At 41.2% G+C, this 22,698-nt stretch overlaps 1 protein-coding gene across 1 annotated transcript in view; it reads right to left on the reverse strand.

Moving 5' to 3' along the window:
• The window catches only part of nxn (nucleoredoxin), a 54,633-nt gene extending 31,961 nt beyond the window's left edge, over window positions 1-22,672 (reverse strand). Inside the window, exon 1 of the mRNA XM_020653865.3 lies at window positions 22,168-22,672. Within this exon, the coding sequence (XP_020509521.1) occupies window positions 22,168-22,476 (309 nt within the window). The 5' untranslated portion in view covers window positions 22,477-22,672. The remainder of the gene's footprint in view (window positions 1-22,167) is intronic.
• Between the last annotated feature and the right edge of the window lie 26 nt (window positions 22,673-22,698).

The following is a 22,698-nucleotide window of genomic DNA, read 5'->3' on the forward strand; positions in this document are numbered from 1 at the left end:
TCTAACTGTATTTTCTGATGAGGTATGGACCAAACCAAGAAACAATCTACAGCGTATTTGGACATTTAAACAGAAGTTAGTTAAACACAATAATGATGTGAGGTTCAAAAAGAAAAACCCTGCAATCCTAAAACAGTATTTGAAGATCATAGGTCAAGCAAAGTTAAAATGACATCATGCTATTACACCTCAAGTTAAGTCGTACACTTAAATGCTCTTCTTCACACTAACTGCAACGCAGTTTTAAAATGAACTTTTATAGGTCCATCCAAAGTGAATAGTGCCTTAACACCAGTGTTTAGCGACAGGAGGACTGTTGTAACTCTGCAGCCACAGATGCAGCTGCTGGATGTAGAGCGAATCTAATTAAATGCTGTTCCACATTAACAGGATTGAGCGAACTTACAGATTTCTTTCTGCTCCCCGCGGCCTGTGAGTGGCACGCGGTGTAATGGATATGAGCAGGAACCGGACGTAGAGCTTCCTAGAATACATACACGTCCTGCCAGACACAAGCGAAACCGACATCCATAGACACAGATGACCAGCATGTATTGTGCCTTGGGGTGGTTAAACATGGCAGCATGGCAGCGACGTTAAGAGTCGCACAATGGGCAACAGTAGAAATCCTTATGGTGGTGCTGCTCTTCAAGGCTTAGGGTCTTAATGTAGCCCTAGGCAATATATCTAGAGGTGTAACCTGTAATGTCAGTCTCAATCTCAGTCTAATTACGTCTATAGCTCTATCTCACTCATCTGGATTGAATTGAATATAATCCATTTTTGCCTGCAGTCATTTTGTTGTCAGTGGGCTTGAGGGCTTTGGATCAAACCCTGTGTAGCTCATGTTTTGCTCTGGTTGCAGCTAAATACCAACCAGGAAGCTGTGGTCTGTCAAACACACAGTATGTGCGGTGGCCTACAGAGATCACAGTTTGTATGTGGTTGCATTTCCCAATGTAAACTACCGGTTAACTCTCGAGTGCTGAATGTGGGTTTGCTCATATAATTAAGAAGCATTTCTCTACGTTAACCCACAATAATCTGCACAAAAGGGAAGAGGCAACACGCATGAAATGAATTCTGTTTTAATGACAACAATCACTGCAACCTAGCTTCTGACTTCATATCGCCGACTTGTTTCCAGCTGCAGAACTTATAGTCAAAATGGACATAATGAAAGTATGAAGATATCTCAGCTGAACAACTTCAGCTATAAACAGCAGCTCTTCAAAATATAAACAGTGTGTTGCAAGGCGGTCTCTCCTTGCTCTGCATTTATGTGCCCTCGCACGTTTTGTTGAGACAACAGAACAACTGGTCAAAATCTTGGCGGTTGCTCCTCCACATGATGGACTAGAAACGACTTTGCTCAAATAATATTTATAAATTCTGGCAGATGACCCACCACGAGGAGACCGCACAGCCAGAGCTTTGCTGCTGCACGTCAGTCCTGCTCACTTTGAGATTTATGGCCTTGAAATATTTCCTGCTATTTCATTTACCCCCATTCCATAACAGGCCACTTTAAAACAGCTTGAATTCACTCTGACTCTACTGGAGGGACCAAGAGATATGTGAAGGAAATGGCCCCAAGGTCCTGCCATAAAGGATCCTCACATTATACGGTAATGCACAGCCTGAGGCATGCTTTAAGTACAGAATGGAAAAAAGAATCAGTAGGAACAACCAAAAGAAAACCTACCTTTGTAGTTACCATAAAATCTATGCATTAGAAATCTTTTTTAAAAAACATTTGCTATGTACATTTGCTTTTCAGTGTGAGGGCTAAAGCAGAGAAGAAAGAAAAGTCCTAGGAAGATACTGAAGCTGACCACTGGAGCAATATTAGCTCTGCCAGTTCTTGCTAAGGGTATTTAACACCCTCAAACTTGCAGGTGGGTGATGGCAAATATTGTGTTCGCAAGAAGATTTGTCAACCAGCACATTGTTTTTGTGAGAGTCTGCGTATGAGGTTAGCCAAAGGCGAATTCTGGTGAGTCTTTGAACACTATCATGCTATGCAGAGGTTGGAGGGTTTTTTTTATTTTCAGTGTATTTGTAGCACCTATTGTCCGTTAGATTCATAATGTGCAGAATGTTTGGCATTGATCATGAATAAGTTTAAATGTAAAGGTCAGTAAATGTAATGCCATCTCGTCAGGGGAGCATGAACTCAAAAGCAAGTTTCAGGTAACTTTGGACACATTATTTTTGACATACTTTGTTGGAAAAGGGAGATACATTTACTTGGGCAAATGTTCAACGTTATTGGGATCTGCTTAGTTCTCGAGATGCAAAGTAGTAGACCATTGTCTTGTTTTATAATTATCATTTTGATTTGCGATAAGGACAATTAGGTATCTTTCCCCATGTTCAGGTTTTCATTTATTAGTCCTTTTGTCCCTGACAAGTCATTAATCTGGAAAGCAGTTCTGCTACATGATCTTTTTCCCAGAGGAACACAATGTTCATTTGTGTCGCCCACCAGATCAGTCTGGGTGGTCCGACCAAACGGACCAGCCTGGACTGGTTCAGCCCAGACTGGACTTTTTGTATGGGACACTTTCTTTTATCCCCTCAAGAGCATTTCTCTCCTGTGAAATGACAGACCGTACAATGGTGACATTTTTCATTTTTAATGAGCTCACAAGCATCCTAAATTGCTTTACTGTTTAACAGGAAGAATCAGTCAGCAATTTTCATACTCCATACAACAAAAACAAACCAAAAAAAAAAAAAAAAAAACTCCAAGCCTGCAAGAAATTACCATGGAATAAGAAGACTAAAGGGACATGATGCAATGCTGCTTTTATAATTGATTTTGTTCCACAGTCCATTCGATAATGGTCTACAGAAATCCAATAACCACTAATTGCTGCTCCAAACATGAGTACTTGGCTGGTAATGACTCCATGTCTCTCACACTCAGTTTTTTCTCATGTCTCTATAAATACAGCTCATCTCGTGCCTCCACCCTGTAATGAATTCACAGAGCAGCACCCCTCCCTTTCTTTTTAGATCTTAATGATTAAGTGATGTAATTGCCTTAGATTGCTCAGGGTCCACTCAGCCATTAGAAGCCCACCAGTCTGGTCCCTTAGCAACAGAGATCTGCAGCCTGGAAACTTTTCCTGTGTCAGTCAAATTGCAATTACACAGTGTGTTATGAGAGCATCTATATCTACTCAGACCTTTGGCCACACCACAGACTGTAAATAATAGTGGACGAAGCCTGAGTGACGTCACCCATTGGTTACTGAAGGGGGCTTCGGAAGCCCGTCGATGGCGGTTGGCGGGTCTCAAGCCCCTTGGAAAACAGATACAGTGCGTCAGCCAGTCAGTCAGGTCAGCTACATGCCTTCTTATGAATAACTCTTATCATTCACAAAATCAAAAGTTATTAAAAACAAATCACCACGTCTACAGTGTATGCCGACATGAGCTCATCACACCAATTTCATTTTCTGAACAAGGCTATAAAATATGTTATTTACTTCTGTTTTTTTTTTTTTTGGATGGGTGTGTATGTAACTTCTGAGGCTTCTGCAGCCAGCCTCAAGCAGAGACTCGATGAACTGAAGGTTTTTGCACTTCCGCATTGGCTTCCTTTTTTCAACACCTGGGAATGCCGCTCGCTCCCCACACAGTCCTGCATAGAATAAGCAGCCACTGCTAAAACCCAAAACAAAAAAAGCGTATGTCAAAAGTGTTAAGTCTTTCTTATTGTTCCTTAGCATCATGTAATCTAGTCTCCACACTAAAGAAATAATGTAAATAGCCCTGCAACCAAAATAACTGAATCAAAAATGTGTCTATACTGAGCACGAAGGGATTTTTTTTCAACAGTTAAAAGAGCCTTCCTTTTCCCACAGACAGTATCTGAATCTGAAGACCTGTCCCTCTGTTTGTGCACAGCCACTGGACTGCAGAAAGGAAAGGAAGTGTTGCAGGCATAGATCACGTTAGCGTCACAGCCAATTTTCCCAATTGGCTGAGAACCTAAAAGCACTTAATACGGGAAAGGTATTTTTCTTCCTTCTCTAGGAAGACCAAGAAAAAAGCACTGGGAGGTTTATTTGATTCATTCTAAACAGCTGCTTAATTGCTGGAGGGTTGTGTGCCATTAGGCTGTGATGAGCAGCAACAGAGTCGGCTTTGGAGGAGTGAAATATAAAGCACATATCCTGGTCAAAGATCCCTTTCATTGTGCTAATGATATTCTCAGGCTCAAGATGTTCAGAGGGTAGCAAAAATAGATTATCTAAATAAATGATTGGACCAGTAGCGTCTTATTCTATACTTGTATATGGTTCTTGGCCAAAATCTCAAATACAGAAATCCTTTTTTTGGGGGGGGAATGGAAAAGAACATGAGTAAAAGTACCAAAACTAAAAAGTGTCATTGGTTATATCAGGCTAACTGCTTTTTCTAAAGGACGGTCCTCTGAAGCTAAATGTGGATTATAACTTATCTGCACACATTTTGGAAGGATGATTGTCTTGGACTTAAAATTTCTCATTTGCTGCCATACACAAATGTCAAAACAAAAGCTGATAGTAATGAAGATAAAGATGGCTGTCCTCATACTGTTTCTGCTCTTTCGCACATACCATCCAATGTTTCCTTCTGCTGAAAGATGTAATGAGACATACTCCAGCCATGCTCTGTTTAACTCTGTGGTGTAATGTTTAACATTATGTCATCTCCCTGGTCTCACAGCAGTTTATGGACTGATCGTAATTGTCGTGACAATGCGGGATTGTTTCATGCAAAGAGAAATGGGCGAGTGTTTCACCTCTGCAGCTGGAAAATGTGGCTCCTTTAAGGACACCGCAGTCACAAAGGGAGCGAGCAGTTGGCTGAGCAGCGGCTTTATCACCAGTAATGGCCCATATTGAAATAAATCTCTGGAGCAGGGGTGGAGTATTGATGCTTAACAAGCCCTGTCGACAGACAGCTTTGCATATATTGAGGTGCATTGTGGGAGCTGATGAGGGACCGCTCCAGTACTCAGAGTGTTCAGAGTACTACACTACATCAGTAACACACATAATCACAGACAGAAACTACTTTTCATGCATCACCTGAAAAAGTTAATAATGCAATAAACCCAGCTGATAATTAAAACCATCTGAACAGCAAAGCTGCCACTAAGCATACTCATAAACGCCTATTAGCCCCATGTAGCAGCATGCTCTAATTGTTTGTTTGAAGTGGATTTCTGGAGTGTCACGGCCCTCCTCCAGCGCTCGCTCTCACTCAACTTGAGTGACAACGACTCTTGCAGCGGCCGGGGCAGAGGGCAAGAATCACTCAGCGAGGGCTCACATGAAAAGAGCAGCCACTGTTCGGTTGGCACGGGAGAGCAGGACCCATTTTTCAGTTTCCACCACAAGCAGCATATCTTCGATCCAGTGGCAGAGCCAGCCAGTCTAACTGTGCTGCGCCTTGATCTACAATTATCACCAGTCACTTGCCATTCCATTGAAGAAAAGAGGCTGTTTGATGCATTATGGGATGAATGGATAAGTAAGTACATTTTAAATCAAGCTGAAAGAATCACAGGGTAGAGTTACAATTGGAAGAGCGATCTGCTCGTTTGGAAGGAAAAGAAAAGATCCACTGACCCCCCTCTGTGGCAACAGGCTTTATCTATGTTGAGAGATTTAACCCTGAGAGCTTCAGTCCATAAATCTCTCAGTTGAGTCATGCAAATACAGATGGAGAACATGTTGTACAATGAAACATGCATTGATTTCTGGGACAAAAAACAGACCTAAAAAAAAACAAAAGGCGACAAAGAGAGTATGTACATATACATTAACCTCAATTTAAGAAAACTAACGTATTTCTCATTATAGTTTTGATTGAACGTCTATAAAAATTAAATTCAAGATATTTAACTCCCAAATAAGCAACTTTGCATCAATGCCAAACATTACATTTGCAGCAGCTCTCAGCCTTATTGGTTGATGTTGACTACACAGCGGGTGTGCCTGTCCTTTTGAAAGAGCTTGTTGCACAGAAGTAGAGAGAGGAAAAGGCTGGAGGAGGAGTAGCAGGAGGGGAGGCGGTAAAGAGGATTACGAGGGGCCAGCAACGAGGGGGCCATTGTTAGAGCCTGAGAAAGTGTGTAGGAAGAGAAGCACACACTCTGGGCACAAACCAAGGCCTTCCTGCTAAATAACAGGAATCGATGGTCTATCTACAGGTCTGCACGACAATGCACACTATTCGCCTATAATCTCTGAAGTTACCTTAATGTTCACAATTCCACCTGTGCACAGAAACATTTATGAAGATGTCCATCCACACAAAAAATACAGTATTAAGCATAATAATGGGGGGGGGGGGGGGGGGGATGCAGAAGTCAACTGAAAGGTCTGTTTATCATAACTTTGACTAGTGACTGTTGGGAGTGTTTTCATTTTTCAGACGCTGTGTCTGGCTGACTCAAATGACAGAGTGACATAGTGCTGCTCATCTGGGAACAGGAGAATTTGCTGAAGGCAAAAACATCAATGTCTGTTAATGCAATCATAAAACTATCTTAGAGTCTGGGACATGACAGATGAATTTACAGTATGCAGGTTTAAAAACACTTGGTCTAGCGGTTAGGTTGCTCCCCATGTGCTGAGGTAGTAGTCCTCCAAGCGAGCAGCCCTGGTTCAAGTCCGACCTGTGGCTCCTTTCCGACATGTCCACTCTCTTTCCCGATTCCCTACTCTATTCACTATCCTGTCCAAAAAAAGAAAAACGTCTCCAGATACATCTTTTAAAAAAAGAAAAACCAAGTTGTATTGTAAATAACCCATTAAAAATGGGAAAACATATTGGTTATATGAATGTCTTACTCTATGCAATAGGAAGCATTATTAACTGGACTTCCTCAAAGGAAACTAAGTTGACAATAATGCTCTATTATTTAAATGACGGATTTTGTTTGTGCTGGTTGTTAGTGTTCTTCTTATTGAATTAAAGTGGGAGTGTTGTTGTTTCGTACACAGATATGAGTAGAATTATGATGAAAGGTCTTGCTGACATTGCAAGAAGAGAATTAATTGATCAAAAGAAAATGAAATGCCAAATTTTGTGATATGTTAACCAATTTTATGAGAGAAAAAGAGTAAAAAAAAAAAAAAAAGTCAAATTCTGGTTCGAGCTTCTTCAATGTAGGGACTTACTGCTTTTTGCCATTTTATAAATGGAAAGTTTTGTTTTTTTCTTTTAGCTTTCTGTTTGTCAAAAGAAGTCATATGAAGACGTCAGTACAGGACATTTGTAATGGGCATTTTATCACAATATATAAGACATTTATCAGTAGAGCATATAATCATGCATTGTGGTCCAATGGTTGCAAGGTCATTATCAAATCATATCCACACACCTATTTAAAGTTAATGAATGATTGTCAACATTGTACAGCCATAAGTCTTAGTAAATATTACAATGTAAGACAACAACAACATTTTCAAGAACTGGAGGGATTAAAGATGAAGCTGAGTCCCACTCTGCAGAGAAGGCACAAAACATCCGATCCTTTAAAAGACCACTGAGGAGACAGAGCCTCATCAGGAGAGAGAAAACTCATGAACGTCAGAAATAGACAGAAACCTGACCCAGTTTCCTCATTTCCGGCTCTTTTGTGTTGGTGGGAAGAGGACCCTGCTGCGTGGGCGGGGACTATAAAAAGCTACATAGCAAAACGGTGTGAGTGTGCAAGTGTGTGTCCAAGCCCAGCAGGTTGATAATAAATCTCCAGAGTGGTCCTGTCCACACTTAAGTGTCAGTTCCCACTCGATGTCACAGCCTCTGACCGTTAAACTTGAAGCTTTATTTACTTTTCAAAAAGGCCGTGCAGCCCCTCACAATCCCCGCATGGTGGTTACAGCCCTAGCTTGCTAAAAAAAAAGCTACATTTCCTCCTTTGAAATTCTTTCACCAGCTAAAGGAAACAGCTGCACTTGCATGGTGTTGACTAAGCTAGCATACTGCAGTGATTATTTCAGTGCTCATGCTGGCATCCTCCCACAGCTGCTCACACTTCACCACTGGCAAACACAAAACCAAGCACTGGATCCTGAAAGAAGCCTTGCTCTTGTTTCTTGTCTCTCAATCTGTTCACTTAGTGCCAAGTACACAAACTGTATTAAACCCCCAAACCACCAGCATATTTCCCTCTGGCATCTGCACAAACACGCTGTGACTGGAACAGATTCCCATCATTCACATAAAGAAGAGGGTTATCAGCGTATTGGCATAATGAGCAGTAGCAGCAGTGAGTTTTGTTGTATGGCTTGAATGCTGCACAAAATCAGGAGTTACATTCATAAGCAAAGGGTCTGAATGAATATCAAAAGCATGGAAATCTGAAGAGATTTACATGAATTATTATGACATGTAATGGCAGCAATTTGAAGATCAAAGATGGCGCAGATCATTGGAAAATGCACCATTTCCTTGCTTCTTTTCATCATTGAGGAACATGATGAAAAAGGTTGCCTCTGACTCTTCTGGCTCGTTCTGATGTCCCACAGGTGATACAGTGAAAAATGGGAATCATGAAGAAAAAGGAGGCAGCTTGATGAATAGATATTGGGACAAGCTTTTTTGGCTTTCAAGGACTAAATTACTCAAGGGCTTCACAATGGGAGGAAAGTGGAGCGGATAAAGGAAGAGCAGGAAAAGACCATCCTCAATAGGAGGTTGGAATGGAAGAAATAATCGAGTTGAAAATCGATTCAACTCAGGAAAATAAGACCGAAAAGAAGGACACACCTGTAAGAACTTATGTGTTTTATATAAATACTTGTCACACTACTAACACAAAGATTCAAAGCATCAATTGGATGCCAGATGACTCAAATTCAAGAGGGTCAAACTTGTGAAACCCCCGTATATTGTTACCCTATATTTTAGGTCAGAGTGGTATCCTTCCTTCAAAAATAAATGGCAACTAACAGGCCACAGAAGACATCCAATCTGTTATCTCTATCTGTGAACTCACATAAACTGCTTTGCTTTCCGCGGAAACATTCAGAGCTTAGAGGCCAAGCCAGATATTTAACTTGGCTCAACTTTCACTTTCTGACATTGCAGAAATGTGGAGGAAGATGTAAACGGGATGCAGAGAGTACAGCAGGTTACACTTCCTTTTTGTTTATTCCTAAAGCAATTTTTTGGACTCCAAGCTGTCAAATGTTTCAGTTCTGACTCGTGGGAATGGATGCAAGTTAATGAAAAAACCCACAAATAAAAGCCTGTTAGCACAAGTGATGTGAAATAGTGCCTTGCTATTTTGTGATTGTGCTCAGTAATTAGAGGGAGTAGTAATTACAGTTTACATTATGAACATACCTCCACCCCGCTGGCATTGGCCCTACCTACATTTTTTTTCAGTCCCCACAACAGAGTTAAGAGGATTCCTCGCACTCCCTCAAGAAATCAAACTGAAGAAAAGCAGAGTTTCAGAATAAAGAACCTGTGACAGTTTTGATAAAAGCTTCTAGTTCATATTTTCCTCAGATTTCTTTGACCGTTTTTTGGAATGCAGTTTCTATCTGTTCTTCATCTCCAGGGCTCAGATCGAGAACACCTGGAGCAACAAAGCGTTAAGAAGGGAAGCGATGAAGTGATGAAGCTGCCTTTGTTTCTCCAGAGGCTTTCGGCCACACGGTGAACCTGAACAGCGGTCAGGAAGGAAATGATTCCACATGTTGGGTTTTCAGCTACAATCGGCTCCTTTTTTGCACCCAGAGAAAACAGAACTAGCTTACAGAAGAAAAAAAACTACTTTCATTAGTAGAACATTCTCTAGTTTGATTCCCTCCCTTTCAGCCTTTTAAAAACATAGTTCAAACCTGTGGCTCTTGCTGCACACCATAATTATATGATAGATGAAAAGAGTGAAAAAAAAAAAAGGTGCATTACTTGGCAAAACTCTGACATTCCTGACAAGAACCCTTCAACTTTTGTTTTTGTTCAGCCTCACTTCATCAGCTTTGTAAGCTTCTGCTGTGGAGGATTGTGTGCACACAAACAGTTAACGATTGATTCAGCTAACTTAAAAGGCACTGAATGATCCCAGTCGGTGTACTGTAGTCTTTATTGTTCCTTTTTGAAAGAGCAGGCTGACTGACCACAACACACTGACACGGTTTGCTCCCATCATGTGACTTACAGAGCACACCTGCTGCCTCAAAAAGCAGCAGCACCGTCAAATGAGAAGGTGGCGAGTGACATGACGGGAGAGCTGTGGAGCAGAGCGGGGGTTAAGTATTTTTTTTTTTTCTTTTTTCTGTTTATTCACTCCCTACACATGCTCCGTCTCCTGAGTCAATTTAACAGCTCACAGGTTACAAGTCACATCAGCAGGAACGATTCCACTTCTGCAAGTTCATTTTCTTCAGAGACAGAAACCTAAATAAACACAAGTATGAAATCCTAAATCACTGTGATTCATTTGTATGTGATTAAATACAGAGGAATTAAAAAGTACTTGATAGGAAATCAAAGTTGAGACTGTGAATGATTAAGTAACAATGATTGTAGCATTTACATTTTAATGGCCAACTTAAAAGAGAATTAAAGAGAAAGAGAATAGTTCCAAAGCTTTAAACTGCAGTGAACAATGCAGGACTTGTGTTCTCCTATCTCATCTCCTCCATCTCATTACGGTCTGTTTTTCCAAAGACAGCCACAGGAGCCGAAGTAATGAAACCGTGAGTCACTGTCCCTTCTGACGTCAGACCAAAGTAATCGCATTGGCGCTGGAATTCTTTAATCATTTATAAAAGCTGAAATATATGGGTGCAAACACATTTCCATTATGTGTATGGACACAGAAATGAGGTTCTGATGCTCACTAGGGCTGGTACTGGTCACACATTGCTAACTAGCATGCAAAGTGCTACATTGCTACCTTGCTGTTTTTAGAAATAATCCAACTTCAAGACAAAACCATTCACATTAGAGTAGTGAATACAGACATGATAATTTGATGGGAAAACTTTCAGACAATGTACCCCTACACTATGGATGTTAAACAGACTATAACTCTGTAAAACAACTATTTAATAAGAAACAGACTTAAAGTCTACTACTTGATGTTGAATGCATCAAATCTTCTGCGTCTGTGTTGAGTTATCTTCTCCTCCACTGCCCTGTGAGAGCAAAACAGCCGTGTTCATGATGTGTCTCAGCACGGCTTGAATAATGTGTAGGACAAGAAAAGAAGCCAACCGCGACTCTGTTTGCCAGTAATCTCTCTTTGAGGCCCCGCGTCTCTAATTGCCTGGACACTTGTGTCCGAGGGGTTTCTCTCATTCCTCAGTGAAAAGATGAGACCTCTCGTGCTCCTTACAACAGGCTTAAGCTGATAAACCCTTTCATTCAACATTGCCGTGGGATCGCTACTTGTGCAAACAGATTGGGCGAAAAAAAGACTAATCAAAACCGCGATTAGCCTCCGACGCAGAGGCCGAGCTAAGCCACGGCGCGGCCTCAGCAGGGGGTCCACTCGCTCCAACACTAAAAAAGAGTCGGATGATTTGTGTGACCAACACATTCCTCCATGCAACTACATGAGCTGTAATATGTGTGGAATGCATGCGGTGTGTTTTTTTTTTTTTTTTCATGGAACAAAGATGTAGCGTTGTTGATTTCTAAATGGGATGTGACAGCGGAGGAAATATAAGGAAAAGCAAGCCTCAGAAGATGGGAAACACTCCAAGCCCACTGATAGCATGAAACAAAGGCTCCTTCTTCACTGAGCGAGCGTTCAAAGAGAATCATCTCACTCACATAATCAGCACAACCTCCCATGACAGCATAGCGTGTTACCCAGCCTCCACGAGCCTTCCTTCTAATTTCTCCCCCTGTTGCAGGCAGCAACATTGCCAATAACTCCATATGGGCTGCCATCAGTGCATCATCTGGCCTGTAGCTCTTGTATGTTATACAGCCTCCATGTGTTTCTCAGCAGCAAGGTCAGGATCTGTGCTTGTTTACTCTCCTGGCAGCTGAGGTGAACAAAACAAGATGGACATCAACACCAATGCATACAGTCATAATAGGATGAAACAGTAGGTTGTGTGTTTGTGAGAATATAAACACAACGTCACAGCATAAAGTTGTACACACTTGTTTTGCACAGCCTTAGTACAAAGTTGACCCTTTTTGCTTCTACACCTGTTTCAGATTAACCATTCAAACTATTTAATATTCTCACAAAAGCATTGTAAGAATGCAACACTACAGAGTTCCCCTTAACTTCAATAGAGACTTCTAGGGTCTTATCTGCACGAAGAGCCGCGCTGGGAGTAGGTAGTAAACAAAGTTTATCAATTAGAAGGTATGTAGACCGAAGTTTTCCTTACTGGTGGAGACCAAAACACAGCAAAAAGTGGAATGAATATTGGATCCATATTTAACTTCCACAGCCCCAAATTAGTAATAATGTAACTCAATAGATCCTGGATTGCATCATTCCATACAAAACTTTATAAAAAGGAACTGTATAGGAAATTCACAAATGCAGAGCCTGATAATTAATATTTAAAAAAAAAATAAGAGCCAATTTGACTTCAGAATGCTAGTATGTCTTCAAATTTAAATAAAAACACTTTAGAGGTTTTTTGAAATTGCCAGTAAGAAACCTACAATTATAAAACCATAGGCATAACCTTACACAATACATTCTATACGCCTATAAAACACAAAGACATTATTATGCCAGTCATTATTTTATGCTCAGCTGAAAGAAATTAAACTTGCTGCAATCCTCTGTTCTTTCCTGATAATGCAACAGCATGGGTTTACTTACAGGCCAGCCTGAAGCGACATGATTAGCTTTCCACATTAGCTTGCCCACCGGTGACCTTGAATAAAATCTCACAAATATATTCCGGAGATCATGTGACTTGGACGTGTACAAGCCTGATGGCTGCTACCAACTGCGAGTATCAACATATCCATTTGTCCAATAATGCGTAATCATGTGGAGAGTGTGTAGATGCAGTGGCGTCAAATCACGCAGGCAGAAATAACTCAGGGAACCTGGCTGCAGATCACTTTGAAAATTGTATACAAATAATACAAATAATGGCATATTTAAGTATCCAGATTCACAAAATGCTTATTTGCTGTGCAATTGCCTGGAGGAGCAGGAGTTGGGTCACGCATCGAAATGATTCCAAGTGACTCTCTGGTTATTACAAAAATAATGAGCAAACTAAAGGCCATGAGATCTGCTTCAGCCAGACTCTTTTCTCCATCTTTTTCTGAATGCAATGTGCCAACTTAGCGGGGACAGCATTTAAATTATACACAATTCTTGAGTCTTGTTGAGTTGCTGATTTGCGGAAAATATGTTTATTTAAATGTGCTTATAAAGCTTCATTCTACCAGCACCTGTTCAAACTCTTACCTTGCTGCTTCAGTATTATAGAAGACATTCTTGTTGTGGCATCTGACCTTTAAGACATATGATATATGCCCAGCTGGCTCATTGTCCTATAGGAGTTTAACATCTTTCTTTAAAATGTAGCATTTGAGGAGTGTTTCGTTTGCACCTTGAAGCTTTTGGTGCATGTACACGAACAAAGAAGTGAATTAAAAAGAAGTTTGGTGACATTGCTGGACTCCTGAGAGGAGATGGTGCTGAAAATAAGAGCAAACTGCAAATGTCAGAATGACTGACTTTGTGCTATTTCCAGGTTTTAATACTGCTCAGTTTCCTCTGGTGCTCAGTGAGAATCTTTAGTTATATCCATAGCTGAGTCACTGTGGTCTGCTGGTAGTCACATCCTGACAGGCTGTCATTGAATGCCACATCATGGCTTGTTAAAAAATACTTCTTTAAAGGAATTTCTAAAATGTTGGGATATATGCTGATAGGCATATCCACTTAAAATAAAATAAAAATACCCTCAAATATCTATGGTGAATAATAAGCTATACAGAGCTTGCACTAAGCTAACCTTAGCCGTCACCTCACTAACAAGAAGACCCCATTTAAATAAATACAAATGTTGTAGTTGTTTGTACAGATTTAACATGTGGAATTATGTATAACATTTACTCTTAGTGGTTCCTACTAGTTTGTTTCCTTTCGGACAACGCCATTGATGTTACCCCCCCCCCCCCATTCTGAGTTTATGTAAAGCTAAGCTAACTGTAAGCTTCATCTTTCTGATAAAGACATTGTGCGGTGCCGAGTCTCCTTTTCTAAATCTTGACAATTAAATCAAATATATCTTTTTTTTTTAATCCTGCAGTAGTCAAAGGAAAATAGGTATTTCGACCACTAGTCTGATCATGCATGCATCACATCTTGATAACTCTCTTTACCCGTCATCAATCTTCTACCACTTGATATTTTTTCCCCACAGTTTGACTTTTAGCACAGCCTCATGAAGACCGTCGTCCTTCTCCATTATATCTTGATTAGGGTTTATGTATGGAAAAATCACGTAACGTTGTCTCACAAATCCATCACCATTATTAAAATCCCACACTGACACTTACAGTAGCAGACAATAAAAAAAAAAAAGATTCACTGCCTTGGCCATGCGTTTTACAGTATATATCTTTTTAATGCCTTGAAGATGTGGGCTGGATGCTGTTCTGTCCTCTGTCATGCAGCATTTAGAGGTGAAGCATTTTCTCTATCCACATACAGTATACTCTGTTAGCCTGAGGCAAGGACTTCCATTTCTCTTTGTCCTCCGTCTTTATACTCACACAACTACTGGTGCTATCCTTACATCAAAGCAGAGAAACACATGTACCCAGTCCTTTTGTGTGTGTCTGAAACACCACTACATCCCTTGAAGGTAGCTTTCCCCTTATCAACACCACCTGTTGTGTGACAAATCACAAAGTGGACACGGGAAAATATTTTCTATCATACAGCATCAACATTTGTGATATTTAGGTTCATTTCTACCTGGAAGCCTGAAAAATCAGAGTCACAGCACGATTTCAACATTTCAACCATGAATCCAAAACCTTTAGCTAACCATTTTCTCTATTTATCAATCGCTTTCGGCTAATTTAAGTATTGATTCGTCGCTTTGAGCTAACAGTTTAAACAGCGTATGCACTTCTGGGCGTACTATCATTTTTAGTCATTACAACTATTTGTCCATAAGCTTACTATGTGGACCGCTTATCACTTATTTTTAGCTACATAATTACAAAACAATGATTAGATCTGAGACTAAATAAGCTAACTTAGCATCAATGTTACAAAAAAAAAAAAAAAAAAGTGAATGGAGGTCAGTAAAATCAAGCTACATTTCCCCCCCGTGTTGTCAGAGTGCATGCTGGTCAGTTGTAAGATAAAAATCCTTTCGCCACATGCTCCAGCTAAACTGTAGGCAAGACAGCAGGCTGGTGCCAGTGTGCCATGCTGAGACACCCACTCTCTTTATACAGCAAGCTCCGTTTTAGACAGGATCTGCAGGAGCACTTGTGGTTTAAAAAAAGAAAAAAAAAAAAAAAAAACAGTGATGGGGCTTACAGCCTGCATATAGACAATGGTCATTCTAACAGATGAGCAGGTTGCTGGTCACATGGAAGGGAAAGGGTTATCGTCCAAGGGGAAACTTGGCACGCCAGAAATGTTCATACAATGAATAAATTTACATCAAATCAGCGCTGCCACTCACTGATAGAGGAGATGTCCTGAAGGAGATTCAGGGAGTGTCGGTGATAAGGATTAAAATGTGCAGAGAGTGTAGACAGTCTAAAGCACGTATCAATCATTCTGTCCCTTTTCATTTAGCTTCAGAAATACGATCAGTAGGGATGACGAGGGGGAAACTATGCAATCACAAAGAGCCTACATTCAATCTCGGAGAGATAACAAAAGGAGGACGAAAGACAGCTCTGGATGGCAGGATGCCCCTGGGGCAGCTATGCTGTTATTATGTTGGAAGGGGCTGCTGAGCGGTGGTGTGGGGCAATTACAGACCGGAGGATTGAGTGGGGGAGGGTCCAGGCACAACAAACCGTCCGTGAACTGATCTCAGCTCAGAGAAAAAAGGGACGAGCAAATCTCCCTGATATGGTAACAGTAGAGAATACACAGTGGATGATGGTGGATTTATGAATTAAAATAACCATCAGCTTTTTCCGTGGAAAGAAGCTTGGTCTAAGCTGCTTTCCTGCCATCAGTGGAATCCAGAATTATATCAATGCTGAACTTTATGCCGCACTGGTTTGGATGATTTCACTGCTAAGTATGTGACAATTGAGACTGGTTGGGGATAATGTACGCAAGCGGATGAATCATCTGTTGTTCTCGTTGAGAGCAACTGCAGACGTGGTGGTGAACACATTAGCCATGTCTATTACCTTTAACGTCACTCTGCTGTGGAAAGTCGTGACTGAAAACCACACAGAGTTCAGGAGCAGAGTCCAGCTGGAAAGCACGAGGACAAAGAGGAAAAGTCAATCTCAGAGTAGCGTTTCAGCGGTTTTGTGGATGGCGGACAGAGGTCGTAGCCTGACAACTATTGTGTGTTGTCTCTCAATGACTAGATAACAGGAGCAAAAACAGATACAGTTGCGAGTGGGAATTAGTTTTACAAGACACACAGTCTAACTGTTCACTAAACTCTCACTTGAGTAACTTAAGCCTCTGAACTTCACCTCTGATTAGATCTCCATTGTCACCACTCACAATATAACAGATCTCCCAGTAAAGAGGACACAATGGGCAGTGAGAGGAGACAGTAACACAAGCTTGTAACAGTTGGCATGGCCAAGTATCCCGAGCCATCACCAACACACACTGTTTCCATACCCTCTGGCTACGACTGGCTGCAGTGGAGCAGGTGTGTGTGTGTGTGTGTGCCCACATTCTTCACATAAGCTTTTGTCAAACATGGCCCACTGCAACAAGTCCTCACAGCTGCACGACAATGAAGTCACACAAACAAGAGCAATGCAGCCGGGCAGGCAACCTCAAGGCTAAACCAAAAGGACCAGTTTCCACAAGGCCATGTTTATTGAGACGTTGACCCGGCCAGTCCTCTCTCAGGAGACTTTTGTACATCATTTTACAAAAGTAATCCTTATTGTTTAAAAAATAAATAATAAACCTTCCTGAATCAAATTTGAAGAGCAAAATCTAGAGATGCTAATACTCTTTAACTCTCCAAGCTTAACTTTTTTAGAATTAGAAACTTCAAATATATAGCAACCTGTGTTCATGTTTGTTTAAGTGTATAGAAGTTACACTCTTTATATTTGTGTTGGAACTGAAAAAAAACGTAACCATACATTTCTCCTGGATTTGACATCCTTTACTGGATAGCCGTCAAACTGTAAATCAAACCTCCCTACGAGCTCAAACATCAGGAAACTTTGGGATAACTGTCACTCTCGGGTTTAACCAGTCATTTAATCTGCTGGGGTCAAATGCCTTGAAGTAAGGATTATCTTCTTTTTTTAAATTCTATCCCAATAATCCCAGAGCTAACTTTGTAATAAGCTTCTTATTAAACCCTGTTGCGCTTTGATCAGAGTTAGGAATCTAAAAAAAAGTGAGTGCCACTGTTTCAGGTTCACAGCTTTATTCGGGGTGGAAGGACCACAAATGTTAACCTTGTTCTTGTGATGTTCATCATCGGGATATGCAGTTTTCCACTTTGCATAAATTGTCTTTAATAAACCTTCCTTTCAAGGTGAATTTTTTTTGGGGGTCTTTTCATCTCACAGATTGTGAATTTGGTTTTAAAGGATTTTTGATTAATTTACTCCCATTAGTCTTTGAGAGGAGTATGAGAAGCTAAACTTAAAGACCCCAGTTTGAGTTCCTGCTCCTAACATGCATGACGTTTGATCCCATGAGCTGCAGTATAACGGTCGACGAACACATCCTCTATAAATCTTACAAGTAATCCCTTAAAGCTATTAATTACAGATCACACAAGCCTCAAAAAAAAATGTCTCAATCTGTTGACGTTATATTAGCCAACAATGTGTGTGAGTGAACAAGGAAAAGAAAATATTCCAACAATACAGGCCTTCAAAAGCCAAGTGAACAATGACTGATTAAGAGGGGGGGGGGGGGGGGGGTCACCACCTGCAGATAAAACAGTTCAGGCCTCTTTTCAAGTAATTTCTGCTGTCATCAGGAGACGAGGTATGATGGTTTGGGCACACTGCAGTTTTCAACAGATCAGTGACATGCTGATGAAAGGTGAACTCAGAGCCCCTCTACGAAGCCCCCTTGCACACTCAGACCCTGGCTGCCAGCCGAGTGAGCGGGCGTACTGCCTCTGGGGGCCGGCTGCAAAGCAGATCGCTCGACCAGGAGGACTTGAACAAGAGGCCTTTCTCTCGCTGAGATTTGTGATCCTGCCTCCTCCAGAGTCCAGCAGGAGCACCTCAGCCTGTTCTCTCCCCCCCCCCCCAACTTTGGTCATGTCTGGTTTTCAAATAGTAATGGATAGGCTTTCTTTGATTTACACAAAACTCTTCTGCACAAGTCCATGTAAGGCAGTGCCAGCCAGCCAAGAAGACAGGCAGACAGCTGGCTGCGACTGCAACAAGAAGACGTCGATTTACTAAGGGTGTGAGTGAGATACAACCACATTAAATGTAGAACATGTGAAGTTAGAAAGACTTCTGACACTTTACATTCCATTACAAAGTCACATGCTAAGGAAGAAATAGCTTAATTAATTCCATTGGTGCTGAAATTTAAAGAGCAATTACACTTTGAAGTCTGTCTATGTTGGCTACAATACCACCTAAGAAATGCACAATACTTTCCAACTATTTTCAAAGGACAGATTAAGAAAAGGATTGTTCTCAACTTTTTCTTCTCTCTGTATTTAATCAAAAATATTATCCCTGCTTGATTAAATAACAAACATTTCCTGCGACGGGAAGGCCTGGATAACTCCTGAGAGAAAAAGAAAAGAGGACAGTCTGCAGTGGGGAGGGAGAGATCTCCGGGTCAGAGCAGGAGTAGGAGGAGGAGGTACAGTCGGGGGGATTCTAAGTTGGACGGAGAGGCTCTGAAAGACATGATTGAGGAGAAATTGCATCGTTCAGGAGATTAGCTCGGCCTGCAGCCCGAGAGAAGAGAGGTGAGAGGGCCACTTAGTCTCTGCAGAGCCACAACGTCCACACTACATCAACACAGCCGACCACTGTGTCAAGTATGACTCACCACATGTAGGCTACTTACAGAACGATCCTCTGAAACGTTCACATTTTAGACCAGCAAGGACTCGACTCAGCCGCACGTCTTGTTAATCACGGCCAAATGTGCAAATCAAATTCACGTCGTCCAAATTCTATCGGCAGCTCACTTCACACCTCCTGATTTGCAGAATATGAATGTTACACTTGTGTCAGACGCATTTAATCAGAGCCCAGAAATGAAATTGTGTGCATTACTGTCCTGAATCGACCACCTTGCATCCCATCAGGACACAGCCACAACCACACAATAGGCGACTAATTACAACTGCAATTAACAGCTGCTTTCGCGATCAATTAATCTGTGATTAGTTGCAGATTCTTTTTTTTCCAATTAGTCAGTGATTGTCAAAAGTATAGAAAGCAACGACATCAAAACTTCTCACAGCAAAATGTAACAACAGCAGCAGCCAACCGTCCGAAACCCAAAGATAGCCTTCAGTTAATTATCATACAGGACGATGAAGCTGGAACAAGCACATTCCTTTTTTTTTTTATGAAAAATGATTATGACGTTTATTCCCATCCTATAAATGTTTGTGTTGATGGACAAATAAATGATAATAGTGGCTGTTGAAACTAACAACATCCGGAGGAAAAAACGGGAAACCAAGTACCTGAGTTATGAGTATAACATTATATTAACAGGTCTATCAGAGAAGAATAATACACATGTTGCATTGTAAGGACACAAGTTAATGCATACACTGTCCTGAATCAAATAATTGAATGCCAACATAAAATAATTAGAAATAAGCGGATAATGAGAAGCATTATGGTGCTCTGCATGCTTCTAGAGATGTCACATGTAAATATAAAACACACTGGTACTATCCTAAAAGATGGTTTAGACTTATAATAGTGAGAAGAAAATAGGCTGAAGGATGGAAGATGTCCAAACTGAACCAGGACTGCAGGCCTCTGCAAAAGCACACACACACACACACACACACACATACACACACACACACACTGAGCCTGTGTTTTTCTATTCTCATAAGGCCGACACAGCCAGCAGACCACCAACAGGAGCAGTAATGATGGTTATGATGATCACGCCACAGACATTTTTTTTTTTCCACCAGCAATTTTCGAACACAATAACGCTGCACTGTGGCACGGGGGATGATGATGTGCTCCGCCCCAGACAACAACAGGACAACCCCCAATCCGCCTGTCGTCACACCGAGCCTCATTCACGCCTGGTCTTCATTATGAGGTGTAACGGAAATCATCATTGGCCATCTGAAGAATTTACGAGACAATGATTCAGCCCAAGTCATGCCTCACCTACACAAAGAACAGTTAGGGGGGGGCGTAAGTGGCTGCACAAGGATGCAACCTGGTTGAAGAATAACAGACATGGGCTTCTTGATGTCTAAGGGTTTCTACATGTAATCTTTGGCCTATGGTTAGAATATTTATTTTTATGTATAATATTATTTTTTAAATATTCTCTTTCGTCTTTATCTTCCAAAGCGAGAGGTCACATTTCTCTTCACCATTATCTGTATAACTTGAAACCGGTTTTCCTTTGCTAATAAAAATCAGCATTCACTGACATGCATACTCATGTGCATATAAAGCAATCCACAGTATCTTTGCCACTTGAAATAAAGAAATAAAAAAAGAGACCTGTGCTGCTCACAGAAAGCTGGGATGGCCCACTCACATCATGCGGCAAACACAAACAACATATGCAACATCATTTTGCCTAATTTTGTTTGACAAGACATCACTTCATGTTTATGCAGCTGCAAAAATCACCAACCGGTAGAGGAATTCTCTAACGCATGCTATTTATGTTTTGCAGTAGATTTGAAATTCAACCCACCAGATGTTTGTATGTTTAGGGCGGTTAAAGTGACCGACAAAATACGTCATATTTGTCTTCAGTAAAATGAGCTGATCTATCAAGATATGAGATTGCAGTCAAATTATAAAGAGGAAAATTACGCAATTTAATATGAATTGAAGAATTTACCAACATCCTCAAGTAAATCTATCTCCTTTGTCTGGTCTTCTGCAGAGTAAACATGTACACCAAGTGTTCAAAGAATATATAATAAAGAGATAAATAATTCTAAGCTCTGTAGTTTTACAAAATAGACAAAAAAAAATGGAAGAGAGAATTTAATGCAGTGAACTATACGCTCTTTAAAAACTGTATCAAACCAGAGAAAACTGCTTAAATTTGGATGGTGTGCACAATAAAGGCCTTTACTGAGCAGGCTGCACATACAGCTACATGTGATAGACACAACAATAACCTGGCTCTCAGATTTTAAGGGAAACATGTTACTAAAAAAAAAAATAATTGGTCACATGTGGAAGTCAGTGGAAAGAGAAAAAAAAAAGAAGAGGGAAATAAGAGTTTCCTTCCCTGTTAATAAGCGAGGAATGTCTGCTCTGCCATATTTGGATTATCTTGATCAAATTAAGTTAAATGCTGAGATGGTTCCAACACTGGCTGCAGGATGTGAAGCAGGATTAAAAAGATTTATTTCTCATAAAAATCTTTACAGCTTATCTGCTATCACGAATGGCATTTGACAAAACCTTTTTTTTAAATGTGTTTAATGTGAAATAAAGAGGCTACATACATTTGACTGTTTGTTATCACGTGTTATTTTAGCCGAGTGTGTGTTTGTTTGTGTTTAGGATAGGCTGGTTGTCTTCGAGGGCAGATCATTTAGGAATGACGTCCAGTTGATGAGAGTTAGTAAAGTTGATCAACCTAATAGGATGTTTATGGTGAGGAAAGACGATTAAATGACCCAAATTAAAGCCTTTTTACACCTGTGCACTGACAGGGGAAGCACACACGGCCTACAGGGGGGTTCTCTGGTGGGGTCTCCAGCCCACTAAACACACAGACAAAAACATCCCCAGAGAACAAGCACTGATTCAGCAGTGTCCCTCTTCATCCCCACAGCCTCTTACCTTTTTGTGTCTGTCTTTGAAAGGTAACGCAGGCCATGGCATCTCCTGCAAAAAGTCTTGCCAGTGTTTCTGGTCCTGATCGGACGAGATGAAGACGACTTCCAATTTCTCCTTGTGCTCAGACGTCTTTTTGAACCTGCTGTAAAACTCGCACAGGCTGCCGTTGAACTGCTTGCACGGCGCGTTCAAGCTACATCCGAAAAAGAGCCCGACCAGGGACAGCTTGGCGCCCAGCGACTGCACGTCCACCTCGGCTTTCTCGCTGTTGACGAGCCGCTCCCCGAACAGACTCACCAGAAACTCCGACATGGCAGCGTACAGTCCTCTCACACACAACGTTACCTTCAGCTGAGGCTGTTGTACATGTACACACCACAGTGTTCAGGCGAAACCCGGCACTTCCTGCACCTCCAATCTGAGGTTCTAGGTGAGCTCCCAAGCCCCTGTGAGGCGTTGCGGTCTGTGCTTCTCCACCGCGGCTCGTGCTCCGGTGTGAGCGCTGTGCAGGAATGCGCTCCGCTTTATCAACCC

Source organism: Labrus bergylta, chromosome 11 (assembly GCF_963930695.1).
Source record: "Labrus bergylta chromosome 11, fLabBer1.1, whole genome shotgun sequence".
Taxonomy (NCBI): domain Eukaryota; kingdom Metazoa; phylum Chordata; class Actinopteri; order Labriformes; family Labridae; genus Labrus; species Labrus bergylta.